Raw genomic sequence first — 17500 nt, forward strand, 5'->3', positions numbered from 1 at the left:
GTCTAGTAGTGAATATGTAGATACAGACTAAGAGGTCTAGTAGTGAATATGTAGATAACAGATACAGACTAAGAGGTCTAGTAGTGAATATGTAGATAACAGATACAGACTAAGAGGTCTAGTAGTGAATATGTAGATAACAGATACAGACTAAGAGGTCTAGTAGTGAATATGTAGATAACAGATACAGACTAAGAGGTCTAGTAGTGAATATGTAGATAACAGATACAGACTAAGAGGTCTAGTAGTGAATATGTAGATAACAGATACAGACTAAGAGGTCTAGTAGTGAATATGTAGATAACAGATACAGACTAAGAGGTCTAGTAGTGAATATGTAGATATGTAGATAACAGATACAGACTAAGAGGTCTAGTAGTGAATATGTAGATAACAGATACAGACTAAGAGGTCTAGTAGTGAATATGTAGATACAGACTAAGAGGTCTACTAGTGAATATGTAGATATGTAGATAACAGATACAGACTAAGAGGTCTACTAGTGAATATGTAGATACAGACTAAGAGGTCTGGTAGTGAATATGTAGATAACAGATACAGACTAAGAGGTCTAGTAATGAATATGTAGATAACAGATACAGACTAAGAGGTCTGGTAGTGAATATGTAGATATGTAGATAACAGATACAGACTAAGAGGTCTAGTAGTGAATATGTAGATAACAGATACAGACTAAGAGGTCTAGTATTGAATATGTAGATATGTAGATAACAGATACAGACTAAGAGGTCTACTAGTGAATATGTAGATAACAGATACAGACTAAGAGGTCTAGTATTGAATATGTAGATATGTAGATAACAGATACAGACTAAGAGGTCTAGTAGTGAATATGTAGATATGTAGATAACAGATACAGACTAAGAGGTCTAGTAGTGAATATGTAGATAACAGATACAGACTAAGAGGTCTAGTAGTGAATATGTAGATAACAGATACAGACTAAGAGGTCTAGTAGTGAATATGTAGATAACAGATACAGACTAAGAGGTCTAGTAGTGAATATGTAGATAACAGATACAGACTAAGAGGTCTAGTAGTGAATATGTAGATAACAGATACAGACTAAGAGGTCTAGTAGTGAATATGTAGATAACAGATATAGACTAAGAGGTCTAGTAATGAATATGTAGATATGTAGATAACAGATACAGACTAAGAGGTCTAGTAGTGAATATGTAGATACAGACTAAGAGGTCTAGTAGTGAATATGTAGATAACAGATACAGACTAAGAGGTCTAGTAGTGAATATGTAGATAACAGATACAGACTAAGAGGTCTAGTAGTGAATATGTAGATATGTAGATAACAGATACAGACTAAGAGGTCTAGTAGTGAATATGTAGATAACAGATACAGACTAAGAGGTCTAGTAGTGAATATGTAGATAACAGATACAGACTAAGAGGTCTAGTAATGAATATGTAGATATGTAGATAACAGATACAGACTAAGAGGTCTAGTAATGAATATGTAGATATGTAGATAACAGATACAGACTAAGAGGTCTAGTAGTGAATATGTAGATAACAGATACAGACTAAGAGGTCTAGTAGTGAATATGTAGATACAGACTAAGAGGTCTACTAGTGAATATGTAGATATGTAGATAACAGATACAGACTAAGAGGTCTAGTAGTGAATATGTAGATAACAGATACAGACTAAGAGGTCTGGTAGTGAATATGTAGATATGTAGATAACAGATACAGACTAAGAGGTCTAGTAGTGAATATGTAGATAACAGATACAGAATAAGAGGTCTAGTAGTGAATATGTAGATAACAGATACAGACTAAGAGGTCTAGTAGTGAATATGTAGATATGTAGATAACAGATACAGACTAAGAGGTCTAGTAGTGAATATGTAGATAACAGATACAGACTAAGAGGTCTAGTAGTGAATATGTAGATATGTAGATAACAGATACAGACTAAGAGGTCTAGTAGTGAATATGTAGATATGTAGATAACAGAGACAGACTAAGAGGTCTAGTAGTGAATATGTAGATAACAGATACAGACTAAGAGGTCTAGTAGTGAATATGTAGATACAGACTAAGAGGTCTACTAGTGAATATGTAGATATGTAGATAACAGATACAGACTAAGAGGTCTACTAGTGAATATGTAGATACAGACTAAGAGGTCTGGTAGTGAATATGTAGATAACAGATACAGACTAAGAGGTCTAGTAATGAATATGTAGATAACAGATACAGACTAAGAGGTCTGGTAGTGAATATGTAGATAACAGATACAGACTAAGAGGTCTAGTAGTGAATATGTAGATATGTAGATAACAGATACAGACTAAGAGGTCTACTAGTGAATATGTAGATAACAGATACAGACTAAGAGGTCTAGTATTGAATATGTAGATATGTAGATAACAGATACAGACTAAGAGGTCTAGTAGTGAATATGTAGATATGTAGATAACAGATACAGACTAAGAGGTCTAGTAGTGAATATGTAGATAACAGATACAGACTAAGAGGTCTAGCAGTGAATATGTAGATATGTAGATAACAGATACAGACTAAGAGGTCTATTAGTGAATATGTAGATAACAGATACAGACTAAGAGGTCTAGTAGTGAATATGTAGATATGTAGATAACAGATACAGACTAAGAGGTCTATTAGTGAATATGTAGATAACAGATACAGACTAAGAGGTCTAGTAGTGAATATGTAGATAACAGATACAGACTAAGAGGTCTAGTAGTGAATATGGAGATAACAGATACAGACTAAGAGGTCTAGTAGTGAATATGTAGATATGTAGATAACAAATACAGACTAAGAGGTCTAGTAGTGAATATGTAGATAACAGATACAGACTAAGAGGTCTATTAGTGAATATGTAGCTATGTAGATAACAGATACAGACTAAGAGGTCTGGTAGTGAATATGTAGATAACAGATACAGACTAAGAGGTCTATTAGTGAATATGTAGATAACAGATACAGACTAAGAGGTCTAGTAGTGAATATGTAGATAACAGATACAGACTAAGAGGTCTAGTAGTGAATATGTAGATAACAGATACAGACTAAGAGGTCTAGTAGTGAATATGTAGATATGTAGATAACAGATACAGACTAAGAGGTCTAGTAGTGAATATGTAGATATGTAGATAACAGATACAGACTAAGAGGTCTAGTAGTGAATATGTAGATATGTAGATAACAGATACAGACTAAGAGGTCTACTAGTGAATATGTAGATAACAGATACAGACTAAGAGGTCTATTAGTGAATATGTAGATATGTAGATAACAGATACAGACTAAGAGGTCTGGTAGTGAATATGTAGATAACAGATACAGACTAAGAGGTCTATTAGTGAATATGTAGATAACAGATACAGACTAAGAGGTCTAGTAGTGAATATGTAGATAACAGATACAGACTAAGAGGTCTAGTAGTGAATATGTAGATAACAGATACAGACTAAGAGGTCTAGTAGTGAATATGTAGATATGTAGATAACAGATACAGACTAAGAGGTCTAGTAGTGAATATGTAGATATGTAGATAACAGATACAGACTAAGAGGTCTAGTAGTGAATATGTAGATATGTAGATAACAGATACAGACTAAGAGGTCTACTAGTGAATATGTAGATAACAGATACAGACTAAGAGGTCTATTAGTGAATATGTAGATAACAGATACAGACTAAGAGGTCTAGTAGTGAATATGTAGATAACAGATACAGACTAAGAGGTCTAGTAGTGAATATGTAGATATGTAGATAACAGATACAGACTAAGAGGTCTACTAGTGAATATGTAGATATGTAGATAACAGATACAGACTAAGAGGTCTATTAGTGAATATGTAGATATGTAGATAACAGATACAGACTAAGAGGTCTAGTAGTGAATATGTAGATAACAGATACAGACTAAGAGGTCTAGTAGTGAATATGTAGATATGTAGATAACAGATACAGACTAAGAGGTCTAGTAGTGAATATGTAGATAACAGATACAGACTAAGAGGTCTAGTAGTGAATATGTAGATAACAGATACAGACTAAGAGGTCTAGTAGTGAATATGTAGATAACAGATACAGACTAAGAGGTCTAGTAGTGAATATGTAGATAACAGATACAGACTAAGAGGTCTAGTAGTGAATATGTAGATACAGACTAAGAGGTCTACTAGTGAATATGTAGATATGTAGATAACAGATACAGACTAAGAGGTCTACTAGTGAATATGTAGATACAGACTAAGAGGTCTGGTAGTGAATATGTAGATAACAGATACAGACTAAGAGGTCTAGTAATGAATATGTAGATAACAGATACAGACTAAGAGGTCTGGTAGTGAATATGTAGATAACAGATACAGACTAAGAGGTCTACTAGTGAATATGTAGATAACAGATACAGACTAAGAGGTCTAGTATTGAATATGTAGATATGTAGATAACAGATACAGACTAAGAGGTCTAGTAGTGAATATGTAGATATGTAGATAACAGATACAGACTAAGAGGTCTAGTAGTGAATATGTAGATAACAGATACAGACTAAGAGGTCTAGTAGTGAATATGTAGATAACAGATACAGACTAAGAGGTCTAGTAGTGAATATGTAGATATGTAGATAACAGATACAGACTAAGAGGTCTAGTAGTGAATATGTAGATAACAGATACAGACTAAGAGGTCTAGTAGTGAATATGTAGATAACAGATACAGACTAAGAGGTCTAGTAGTGAATATGTAGATATGTAGATAACAGATACAGACTAAGAGGTCTATTAGTGAATATGTAGATAACAGATACAGACTAAGAGGTCTAGTAGTGAATATGTAGATAACAGATACAGACTAAGAGGTCTAGTAGTGAATATGGAGATAACAGATACAGACTAAGAGGTCTAGTAGTGAATATGTAGATATGTAGATAACAAATACAGACTAAGAGGTCTAGTAGTGAATATGTAGATAACAGATACAGACTAAGAGGTCTATTAGTGAATATGTAGATATGTAGATAACAGATACAGACTAAGAGGTCTGGTAGTGAATATGTAGATAACAGATACAGACTAAGAGGTCTATTAGTGAATATGTAGATAACAGATACAGACTAAGAGGTCTAGTAGTGAATATGTAGATAACAGATACAGACTAAGAGGTCTAGTAGTGAATATGTAGATATGTAGATAACAGATACAGACTAAGAGGTCTAGTAGTGAATATGTAGATATGTAGATAACAGATACAGACTAAGAGGTCTAGTAGTGAATATGTAGATATGTAGATAACAGATACAGACTAAGAGGTCTAGTAGTGAATATGTAGATATGTAGATAACAGATACAGACTAAGAGGTCTAGTAGTGAATATGTAGATATGTAGATAACAGATACAGACTAAGAGGTCTACTAGTGAATATGTAGATAACAGATACAGACTAAGAGGTCTAGTAGTGAATATGTAGATATGTAGATAACAGATACAGATTAAGAGGTCTATTAGTGAATATGTAGATATGTAGATAACAGATACAGACTAAGAGGTCTATTAGTGAATATGTAGATAACAGATACAGACTAAGAGGTCTAGTAGTGAATATGTAGATAACAGATACAGACTAAGAGGTCTAGTAGTGAATATGTAGATATGTAGATAACAGATACAGACTAAGAGGTCTAGTAGTGAATATGTAGATAACAGATACAGACTAAGAGGTCTAGTAGTGAATATGTAGATAACAGATACAGACTAAGAGGTCTAGTAATGAATATGTAGATATGTAGATAACAGATACAGACTAAGAGGTCTAGTAGTGAATATGTAGATAACAGATACAGACTAAGAGGTCTAGTAGTGAATATGTTGATAACAGATACAGACTAAGAGGTCTAGTAGTGAATATGTAGATAACAGATACAGACTAAGAGGTCTAGTAGTGAATATGTAGATATGTAGATAACAGATACAGACTAAGAGGTCTAGTAATGAATATGTAGATATGTAGATAACAGATACAGACTAAGAGGTCTAGTAGTGAATATGTAGATAACAGATACAGACTAAGAGGTCTAGTAGTGAATATGTAGATACAGACTAAGAGGTCTAGTAGTGAATATGTAGATAACAGATACAGACTAAGAGGTCTAGTAGTGAATATGTAGATAACAGATACAGACTAAGAGGTCTAGTAGTGAATATGTAGATATGTAGATAACAGATACAGACTAAGAGGTCTAGTAGTGAATATGTAGATAACAGATACAGACTAAGAGGTCTAGTAGTGAATATGTAGATAACAGATACAGACTAAGAGGTCTAGTAGTGAATATGTAGATAACAGATACAGACTAAGAGGTCTAGTAGTGAATATGTAGATATGTAGATAACAGATACAGACTAAGAGGTCTAGTAGTGAATATGTAGATAACAGATACAGACTAAGAGGTCTAGTAGTGAATATGTAGATAACAGATACAGACTAAGAGGTCTAGTAGTGAATATGTAGATACAGACTAAGAGGTCTACTAGTGAATATGTAGATATGTAGATAACAGATACAGACTAAGAGGTCTACTAGTGAATATGTAGATACAGACTAAGAGGTCTGGTAGTGAATATGTAGATAACAGATACAGACTAAGAGGTCTAGTAATGAATATGTAGATAACAGATACAGACTAAGAGGTCTGGTAGTGAATATGTAGATAACAGATACAGACTAAGAGGTCTACTAGTGAATATGTAGATAACAGATACAGACTAAGAGGTCTAGTATTGAATATGTAGATATGTAGATAACAGATACAGACTAAGAGGTCTAGTAGTGAATATGTAGATATGTAGATAACAGATACAGACTAAGAGGTCTAGTAGTGAATATGTAGATATGTAGATAACAGATACAGACTAAGAGGTCTAGTAGTGAATATGTAGATAACAGATACAGACTAAGAGGTCTAGTAGTGAATATGTAGATAACAGATACAGACTAAGAGGTCTAGTAGTGAATATGTAGATAACAGATACAGACTAAGAGGTCTAGTAGTGAATATGTAGATAACAGATACAGACTAAGAGGTCTAGTAGTGAATATGTAGATATGTAGATAACAGATACAGACTAAGAGGTCTATTAGTGAATATGTAGATAACAGATACAGACTAAGAGGTCTAGTAGTGAATATGTAGATATGTAGATAACAGATACAGACTAAGAGGTCTATTAGTGAATATGTAGATAACAGATACAGACTAAGAGGTCTAGTAGTGAATATGTAGATAACAGATACAGACTAAGAGGTCTAGTAGTGAATATGGAGATAACAGATACAGACTAAGAGGTCTAGTAGTGAATATGTAGATATGTAGATAACAAATACAGACTAAGAGGTCTAGTAGTGAATATGTAGATAACAGATACAGACTAAGAGGTCTATTAGTGAATATGTAGATATGTAGATAACAGATACAGACTAAGAGGTCTGGTAGTGAATATGTAGATAACAGATACAGACTAAGAGGTCTATTAGTGAATATGTAGATAACAGATACAGACTAAGAGGTCTAGTAGTGAATATGTAGATAACAGATACAGACTAAGAGGTCTAGTAGTGAATATGTAGATATGTAGATAACAGATACAGACTAAGAGGTCTAGTAGTGAATATGTAGATAACAGATACAGACTAAGAGGTCTACTAGTGAATATGTAGATAACAGATACAGACTAAGAGGTCTAGTAGTGAATATGTAGATATGTAGATAACAGATACAGATTAAGAGGTCTATTAGTGAATATGTAGATATGTAGATAACAGATACAGACTAAGAGGTCTATTAGTGAATATGTAGATAACAGATACAGACTAAGAGGTCTAGTAGTGAATATGTAGATAACAGATACAGACTAAGAGGTCTAGTAGTGAATATGTAGATATGTAGATAACAGATACAGACTAAGAGGTCTACTAGTGAATATGTAGATATGTAGATAACAGATACAGACTAAGAGGTCTAGTAGTGAATATGTAGATAACAGATACAGACTAAGAGGTCTAGTAGTGAATATGTAGATAACAGATACAGACTAAGAGGTCTAGTAATGAATATGTAGATAACAGATACAGACTAAGAGGTCTAGTAGTGAATATGTAGATAACAGATACAGACTAAGAGGTCTATTAGTGAATATGTAGATAACAGATACAGACTAAGAGGTCTAGTAGTGAATATGTAGATAACAGATACAGACTAAGAGGTCTAGTAGTGAATATGTAGATAACAGATACAGACTAAGAGGTCTAGTAGTGAATATGTAGATATGTAGATAACAGATACAGACTAAGAGGTCTAGTAGTGAATATGTAGATAACAGATACAGACTAAGAGGTCTAGTAGTGAATATGTAGATAACAGATACAGACTAAGAGGTCTATTAGTGAATATGTAGATAACAGATACAGACCAGACTAAGCACTGTAGCGGGTTAGAGAAGACAGTCTGACTAAGTTCGGTCTAACCAGGACAGTAGAACTACAAACTGACTACACATTGAATAAAGACAGTAGAACTGACTACACATTGAGTAGAGACAGTAGAACTACAAACTGACTAGACATTGAGTAGAGACAGTAGAACTGACTACACATTGAGTAGAGACAGTAGAACTGACTACACATTGAGTAGAGACAGTAGAACTGACTACACATTGAGTAGAGACAGTAGAACTGACTACACATTGAGACAGTAGAACTGACTACACATTGAGTAGAGACAGTAGAACTGACTACACATTGAGACAGTAGAACTGACTACACATTGAGACAGTAGAACTGACTACACATTGAGTAGAGACAGTAGAACTGACTACACATTGAGTAGAGACAGTAGAACTGACTACACATTGAGTAGAGACAGTAGAACTGACTACACATTGAGTAGAGACAGTAGAACTGACTACACATTGAGTAGAGACAGTAGAACTGACTACACATTGAGTAGAGACAGTAGAACTGACTACACATTGAGTAGAGACAGTAGAACTGACTACACATTGAGACAGTAGAACTGACTACACATTGAGTAAAGACAGTAGAACTGACTACACATTGAGTAGAGACAGTAGAACTGACTACACATTGAGTAGAGACAGTAGAACTGACTACACATTGAGTAGAGACAGTAGAACTGACTACACATTGAGTAGAGGCAGTAGAACTGACTACACATTGAGTAAAGGCAGTAGAACTGACTACACATTGAGTAGAGACAGTAGAACTGACTACACATTGAGTAGAGACAGTAGAACTGACTACACATTGAGTAGAGACAGTAGAACTGACTACACATTGAGTAGAGACAGTAGAACTGACTACACATTGAGTAGAGACAGTAGAACTGACTACACATTGAGTAGAGACAGTAGAACTGACTACACATTGAGTAGAGACAGTAGAACTGACTACACATTGAGTAGAGACAGTAGAACTGACTACACATTGAGTAGAGACAGTAGAACTGACTACACATTGAGTAGAGGCAGTAGAACTGACTACACATTGAGTAAAGGCAGTAGAACTGACTACACATTGAGTAGAGACAGTAGAACTGACTACACATTGAGTAAAGACAGTAGAACTGACTACACATTGAGTAGAGACAGTAGAACTGACTACACATTGAGTAGAGACAGTAGAACTGACTACACATTGAGTAGAGACAGTAGAACTGACTACACATTGAGTAGAGACAGTAGAACTGACTACACATTGAGTAGAGACAGTAGAACTGACTACACATTGAGTAGAGACAGTAGAACTGACTACACATTGAGTAGAGACAGTAGAACTGACTACACATTGAGTAGAGACAGTAGAACTGACTACACATTGAGTAGAGACAGTAGAACTGACTACACATTGAGTAGAGACAGTAGAACTGACTACACATTGAGTAGAGACAGTAGAACTGACTACACATTGAGTAGAGACAGTAGAACTGACTACACATTGAGTAGAGACAGTAGAACTGACTACACATTGAGTAGAGACAGTAGAACTGACTACACATTGAGTAGAGACAGTAGAACTGACTACACATTGAGTAGAGACAGTAGAACTGACTACACATTGAGTAGAGACAGTAGAACTGACTACACATTGAGTAGAGACAGTAGAACTGACTACACATTGAGTAGAGACAGTAGAACTGACTACACATTGAGTAGAGACAGTAGAACTGACTACACATTGAGTAGAGACAGTAGAACTGACTACACATTGAGTAGAGACAGTAGAACTGACTACACATTGAGTAGAGACAGTAGAACTGACTACACATTGAGTAGAGACAGTAGAACTGACTACACATTGAGTAGAGACAGTAGAACTGACTACACATTGAGTAGAGACAGTAGAACTGACTACACATTGAGTAGAGACAGTAGAACTGACTACACATTGAGTAGAGACAGTAGAACTGACTACACATTGAGTAGAGACAGTAGAACTGACTACACATTGAGTAGAGACAGTAGAACTGACTACACATTGAGTAGAGACAGTAGAACTGACTACACATTGAGTAGAGACAGTAGAACTGACTACACATTGAGTAGAGACAGTAGAACTGACTACACATTGAGTAGAGACAGTAGAACTGACTACACATTGAGTAGAGACAGTAGAACTGACTACACATTGAGTAGAGACAGTAGAACTGACTACACATTGAGTAGAGACAGTAGAACTGACTACACATTGAGTAGAGACAGTAGAACTGACTACACATTGAGTAGAGACAGTAGAACTGACTACACATTGAGTAGAGACAGTAGAAACGGCAGTACTCACTTTTCCAAAAGTGCTAGTGCAGTAGAGGGGTTGACCCGGAGGTACTTGGAGGTGGGCTGTCCGTAGTCAGCCAGGTACGTAGACCAGTCCCACACCATGAACAGGTCCAGCAGCTGAATCAACACACAGAGAGGACATTATTCTGGGAGTTAGTGAGGAAAAAGACAGCGGTATAGCACCCTGCAGCCCGCTGCTGGCTGGCCTCATGCTAAGCAGGGTTGGTCCTGGTCGGGCCCTGGATGGGAGACCAGATGCTGCTGGAGGGCCAGTACGAGGCACTCTGGCCTCTGAAGCTAAGCAGGGTTGGTCCTGGTCGGTCCCTGGATGGGAGACCAGATGCTGCTGGAGGGCCAGTACGAGGCACTCTGGCCTCTGAAGCTAAGCAGGGTTGGTCCTGGTCGGGCCCTGGATGGGAGACCAGATGCTGCTGGAGGGCCAGTAGGAGGGACTCTGGCCTCTGAAGCTAAGCAGGGTTGGTCCTGGTCGGGCCCTGGATGGGAGACCAGATGCTGCTGGAGGGCCAGTAGGAGGGACTCTGGCCTCTGAAGCTAAGCAGGGTTGGTCCTGGTCGGGCCCTGGATGGGAGACCAGATGCTGCTGGAGGGCCAGTAGGAGGGACTCTGGCCTCTGAAGCTAAGCAGGGTTGGTCCTGGTCGGGCCCTGGATGGGAGACCAGATGCTGCTGGAGGGCCAGTAGGAGGGACTCTGGCCTCTGAAGCTAAGCAGGGTTGGTCCTGGTCGGGCCCTGGATGGGAGACCAGATGCTGCTGGAGGGCCAGTAGGAGGGACTCTGGCCTCTGAAGCTAAGCAGGGTTGGTCCTGGTCGGGCCCTGGATGGGAGACCAGATGCTGCTGGAGGGCCAGTAGGAGGGACTCTGGCCTCTGAAGCTAAGCAGGGTTGGTCCTGGTCGGGCCCTGGATGGGAGACCAGATGCTGCTGGAGGGCCAGTAGGAGGGACTCTGGCCTCTGAAGCTAAGCAGGGTTGGTCCTGGTCGGGCCCTGGATGGGAGACCAGATGCTGCTGGAGGGCCAGTAGGAGGGACTCTGGCCTCTGAAGCTAAGCAGGGTTGGTCCTGGTCGGGCCCTGGATGGGAGACCAGATGCTGCTGGAGGGCCAGTAGGAGGGACTCTGGCCTCTGAAGCTAAGCAGGGTTGGTCCTGGTCGGGCCCTGGATGGGAGACCAGATGCTGCTGGAGGGCCAGTAGGAGGGACTCTGGCCTCTGAAGCTAAGCAGGGTTGGTCCTGGTCGGGCCCTGGATGGGAGACCAGATGCTGCTGGAGGGCCAGTAGGAGGGACTCTGGCCTCTGAAGCTAAGCAGGGTTGGTCCTGGTCGGGCCCTGGATGGGAGACCAGATGCTGCTGGAGGGCCAGTAGGAGGGACTCTGGCCTCTGAAGCTAAGCAGGGTTGGTCCTGGTCGGGCCCTGGATGGGAGACCAGATGCTGCTGGAGGGCCAGTAGGAGGGACTCTGGCCTCTGAAGCTAAGCAGGGTTGGTCCTGGTCAGGCCCTGGATGGGAGACCAGATGCTGCTGGAGGGCCAGTAGGAGGCACTCTGGCCTCTGAAGCTAAGCAGGGTTGGTCCTGGTCGGTCCCTGGATGGGAGACCAGATGGACCACCCCGGCTCTGATCAGAGTAGAATGGACCACTCCTGTTCTGATCAGAGTAGAATGGACCACTCCTGTTCTGATCAGAGTAGAATGGACCACTCCTGTTCTGATCAGAGTAGAATGGACCACTCCTGTTCTGATCAGAGTAGAATGGACCACTCCTGTTCTGATCAGAGTAGAATGGACCACTCCTGTTCTGATCAGAGTAGAATGGACCGCTCCGGTTCTGATCAGAGTAGAATGGACCGCTCCGGTTCTGATCAGAGTAGAATGGACCGCTCCGGTTCTGCTCAGAGTAGAATGGACCACTCCTGTTCTGATCAGAGTAGAATGGACCGCTCCGGTTCTGCTCCCATCAGAGTAGAATGGACCGCTCCGGTTCTGCTCCCATCAGAGTAGAATGGACCGCTCCGGTTCTGCTCCCATCAGAGTAGAATGGACCGCTCCGGTTCTGCTCCCATCAGAGTAGAATGGACCACTCCGGTTCTGATCAGAGTAGAATGGACCGCTCCTGTTCTGATCAGAGTAGAATGGACCACTCCGGTTCTGATCAGAGTAGAATGGACCACTCCGGTTCTGATCAGAGTAGAATGGACCACTCCTGTTCTGATCAGAGTAGAATGGACCACTCCTGTTCTGATCAGAGTAGAATGGACCACTCCTGTTCTGATCAGAGTAGAATGGACCACTCCTGTTCTGATCAGAGTAGAATGGACCACTCCTGTTCTGATCAGAGTAGAATGGACCACTCCGGTTCACTCCGGTTCCACTCAGATCTGGCCTGATACAGGAGCTCTCTACAGACGCACCAGATCTGGCCTGATACAGGAGCTCTCTACAGACGCACCAGATCTGGCCTGATACAGGAGCTCTCTGCAGACGCACCAGATCTGGCCTGATACAGGAGCTGTAAATGTGCTTTATGATTAGTGAGTGATCCCAGGGTGCTTTATGAGTAGTGAGTGATCCCAGGGTGGATTATGAGTAGTGAGTAGTGATCCCAGGGTGCTATATGAGTAGTGAGTGATCCCAGGGTGCTTTATGAGTAGTGAGTGATCCCAGGGTGCTATATGAGTAGTGAGTGATCCCAGGGTGGATTATGAGTAGTGAGTAGTGATCCCAGGGTGCTTTATGAGTAGTGAGTAGTGATCCCAGGGTGCTTTATGAGTAGTGAGTGATCCCAGGATGCTTTATGAGTAGTGAGTGATCCCAGGGTGCTTTATGGGTAGTGAGTGATCCCAGGGTGCTTTATGAGTAGTGAGTGATCCCAGGGTGCTTTATGAGTAGTGAGTAGTGATCCCAGGGTGCTATATGAGTAGTGAGTGATCCCAGGGTGCTTTATGAGTAGTGAGTAGTGATCCCAGGGTGCTTTATGAGTAGTGAGTAGTGATCCCAGGGTGCTTTATGAGTAGTGAGTAGTGATCCCAGGGTGCTTTATGAGTAGTGAGTAGTGATCCCAGGGTGCTTTATGAGTAGTGAGTAGTGATCCCAGGGTGCTTTATGAGTAGTGAGTAGTGATCCCAGGGTGCTTTATGAGTAGTGAGTAGTGATCCCATTGTGCTTTATGAGTAGTGAGTAGTGATCCCAGGGTGCTTTATGAGTAGTGAGTAGTGATCCCAGGGTGCTTTATGAGTAGTGAGTGATCCCAGGGTGCTTTATGAGTAGTGAGTGATCCCAGGGTGCTTTATGAGTAGTGAGTGATCCCAGGGTGCTTTATGAGTAGTGAGTAGTGATCCCAGGGTGCTTTATGAGTAGTGAGTAGTGATCCCAGGGTGCTTTATGAGTAGTGAGTAGTGATCCCAGGGTGCTTTATGAGTAGTGAGTAGTGATCCCAGGGTGCTTTATGAGTAGTGAGTGATCCCAGGGTGCTTTATGAGTAGTGAGTGATCCCAGGGTGCTTTATGAGTAGTGAGTGATCCCAGGGTGCTTTATGAGTAGTGAGTGATCCCATGGTGCTTTATGAGTAGTGAGTGATCCCATGGTGCTTTATGAGTAGTGAGTGATCCCAGGGTGCTTTATGAGTAGTGAGTAGTGATCCCAGGGTGCTTTATGAGTAGTGAGTAGTGATCCCAGGGTGCTTTATGAGTAGTGAGTAGTGATCCCAGGGTGCTTTATGAGTAGTGAGTAGTGATCCCAGGGTGCTTTATGAGTAGTGAGTAGTGATCCCAGGGTGCTTTATGAGTAGTGAGTAGTGATCCCATGGTGCTTTATGAGTAGTGAGTGATCCCATGGTGCTTTATGAGTAGTGAGTGATCCCAGGGTGCTTTATGAGTAGTGAGTGATCCCAGGGTGCTTTATGAGTAGTGAGTGATCCCAGGGTGCTTTATGAGTAGTGAGTGATCCCATGGTGCTTTATGAGTAGTGAGTGATCCCAGGGTGCTTTATGAGTAGTGAGTAGTGATCCCAGGGTGCTTTATGAGTAGTGAGTAGTGATCCCAGGGTGCTTTATGAGTAGTGAGTAGTGATCCCAGGGTGCTTTATGAGTAGTGAGTAGTGATCCCAGGGTGCTTTATGAGTAGTGAGTGATCCCAGGGTGCTTTATGAGTAGTGAGTGATCCCAGGGTGCTTTATGAGTAGTGAGTGATCCCAGGGTGCTTTATGAGTAGTGAGTGATCCCATGGTGCTTTATGAGTAGTGAGTGATCCCATGGTGCTTTATGAGTAGTGAGTGATCCCAGGGTGCTTTATGAGTAGTGAGTAGTGATCCCAGGGTGCTTTATGAGTAGTGAGTAGTGATCCCAGGGTGCTTTATGAGTAGTGAGTAGTGATCCCAGGGTGCTTTATGAGTAGTGAGTAGTGATCCCAGGGTGCTTTATGAGTAGTGAGTAGTGATCCCAGGGTGCTTTATGAGTAGTGAGTAGTGATCCCAGGGTGCTTTATGAGTAGTGAGTAGTGATCCCATGGTGCTTTATGAGTAGTGAGTGATCCCATGGTGCTTTATGAGTAGTGAGTGATCCCAGGGTGCTTTATGAGTAGTGAGTGATCCCAGGGTGCTTTATGAGTAGTGAGTGATCCCAGGGTGCTTTATGAGTAGTGAGTGATCCCATGGTGCTTTATGAGTAGTGAGTGATCCCAGGGTGCTTTATGAGTAGTGAGTGATCCCAGGGTGCTTTATGAGTAGTGAGTAGTGATCCCAGGGTGCTTTATGAGTAGTGAGTAGTGATCCCAGGGTGCTTTATGAGTAGTGAGTAGTGATCCCAGGGTGCTTTATGAGTAGTGAGTAGTGATCCCAGGGTGCTTTATGAGTAGTGAGTAGTGATCCCAGGGTGCTATATGAGTAGTGAGTGATCCCAGGATGCTTTATGAGTAGTGAGTAGTGATCCCAGGGTGCTTTATGAGTAGTGAGTAGTGATCCCAGGGTGCTTTATGAGTAGTGAGTAGTGATCCCAGGGTGCTTTATGAGTAGTGAGTAGTGATCCCAGGGTGCTATATGAGTAGTGAGTAGTGATCCCAGGGTGCTATATGAGTAGTGAGTAGTGATCCCAGGGTGCTATATGAGTAGTGAGTAGTGATCCCAGGGTGCTATATGAGTAGTGAGTAGTGATCCCAGGGTGCTATATGAGTAGTGAGTAGTGATCCCAGGGTGCTTTATGAGTAGTGAGTGATCACAGGATGCTTTATGAGTAGTGAGTGATCCCAGGGTGCTATATGAGTAGTGAGTAGTGATCCCAGGGTGCTATATGAGTAGTGAGTGATCCCAGGGTGCTTTATGAGTAGTGAGTGATCCCAGGGTGCTATATGAGTAGTGAGTAGTGATCCCAGGGTGCTATATGAGTAGTGAGTGATCCCAGGGTGCTATATGAGTAGTGAGTGATCCCAGGGTGCTTTATGAGTAGTGAGTAGTGATCCCAGGGTGCTATATGAGTAGTGAGTAGTGATCCCAGGGTGCTTTATGAGTATGTTAGCTGGCTAACACAATTGATTTCAGCCACAACTTGCTAAGACAAACCAAATGTTTGCAGACGGTAAGATTCTCTCCCTCTCCCTCTCTCTCCCTCTCTCTCCCTCTCTCTCCCTCTCTCTCCCTCTCTCTCCCTCTCTCTCCCTCTCTCTCCCTCTCTCTCCCTCTCTCTCCCTCTCTCTCCCTCTCTCTCCCTCCCTCTCTCTCCCTCTCTCTCCCTCTCCCCCTCCCTCCCAGAGGGAACATGCTGGTTCCCCTCTGTGTAACCTCAACCTGCTGTAACAGTACTAACCCATTCCTGACCTGAGGCCCAGATTAACCAGGTCACATAGAGAGTAAGAGAGAGCTGTTAGCAGAGCTGGTGATGGCTTAATGGATCCAGAACAGGTGGCTTGGAGTCAGGGTAATGTCGGGCTAATCCTGACCTACAGGGACAGTGTGCTACTGGGTCAGAGGAGAGGTCATGTTGGGTCACAGGAGAGGGGACCAGTCGGTCAGAGGAGAGGTCGTGTTGGGTCACAGGAGAGGGGACCAGTCGGTCAGAGGAGAGGTCGTGTTGGGTCACAGGAGAGGGGACCAGTCGGTCAGAGGAGAGGTCGTGTTGGGTCACAGGAGAGGGGACCAGTCGGTCAGAGGAGAGGTCGTGTTGGGTCACAGGAGAGGGGACCAGTCGGTCAGAGGAGAGGTTGTGTTGGGTCACAGGAGAGGTTGTGTTGGGTCACAGGAGAGGTTGTGTTGGGTCACAGGAGAGGTTGTGTTGGGTCACAGGAGAGGTTGTGTTGGGTCAGAGGAGAGGTTGTGTTGGGTCACAGGACAGGGGAACAGTTGGCCGTAGGATGAGAGGTATACTGCTTACCTGTCGGAGGTCGATGAATGCCAGCTGTAAAGTGTCTCCCTGGAATCCTGGCACAGGCTCTGAGCTGGCAAACACTGGAACAGAAAGACAGTAACAGTCAATGATCACCATCACCTACTGTCACTGATAAGCCTACAGAAGCGATATGTATTCTGTCAGGGGATAAGTGAACCTTTATATAAAGGGCTTTACAGTGGGAATAAATGACATCAAAACAGAGTCAGGTTAAGAGTAAGACGCTGCACGATCACCTAAAA

The 17500-nt window shown here is 41.4% G+C and overlaps 1 protein-coding gene across 8 annotated transcripts in view; it reads right to left on the reverse strand.

Moving 5' to 3' along the window:
• Positions 1-17500, reverse strand: part of LOC129865185 (exocyst complex component 6-like) — a 183471-nt gene that overhangs the window by 4754 nt on the left and 161217 nt on the right. For 7 of the 8 annotated variants that reach the window (XM_055937738.1, XM_055937791.1, XM_055937773.1 and 4 more), the window contains 2 exons: positions 17244-17317; positions 10877-10989 (listed from right to left, as the gene is read on the reverse strand). In XM_055937738.1, coding sequence (XP_055793713.1) covers positions 10877-10989; positions 17244-17317 — 187 coding nt within the window. Of the gene's footprint in view, positions 1-10872; positions 10990-17243; positions 17318-17500 lie in introns of those variants that run through there. The other variant, XM_055937799.1, reaches the window with a different exon arrangement.

Source organism: Salvelinus fontinalis, chromosome 1 (assembly GCF_029448725.1).
Source record: "Salvelinus fontinalis isolate EN_2023a chromosome 1, ASM2944872v1, whole genome shotgun sequence".
Lineage (NCBI taxonomy): Eukaryota > Metazoa > Chordata > Actinopteri > Salmoniformes > Salmonidae > Salvelinus > Salvelinus fontinalis.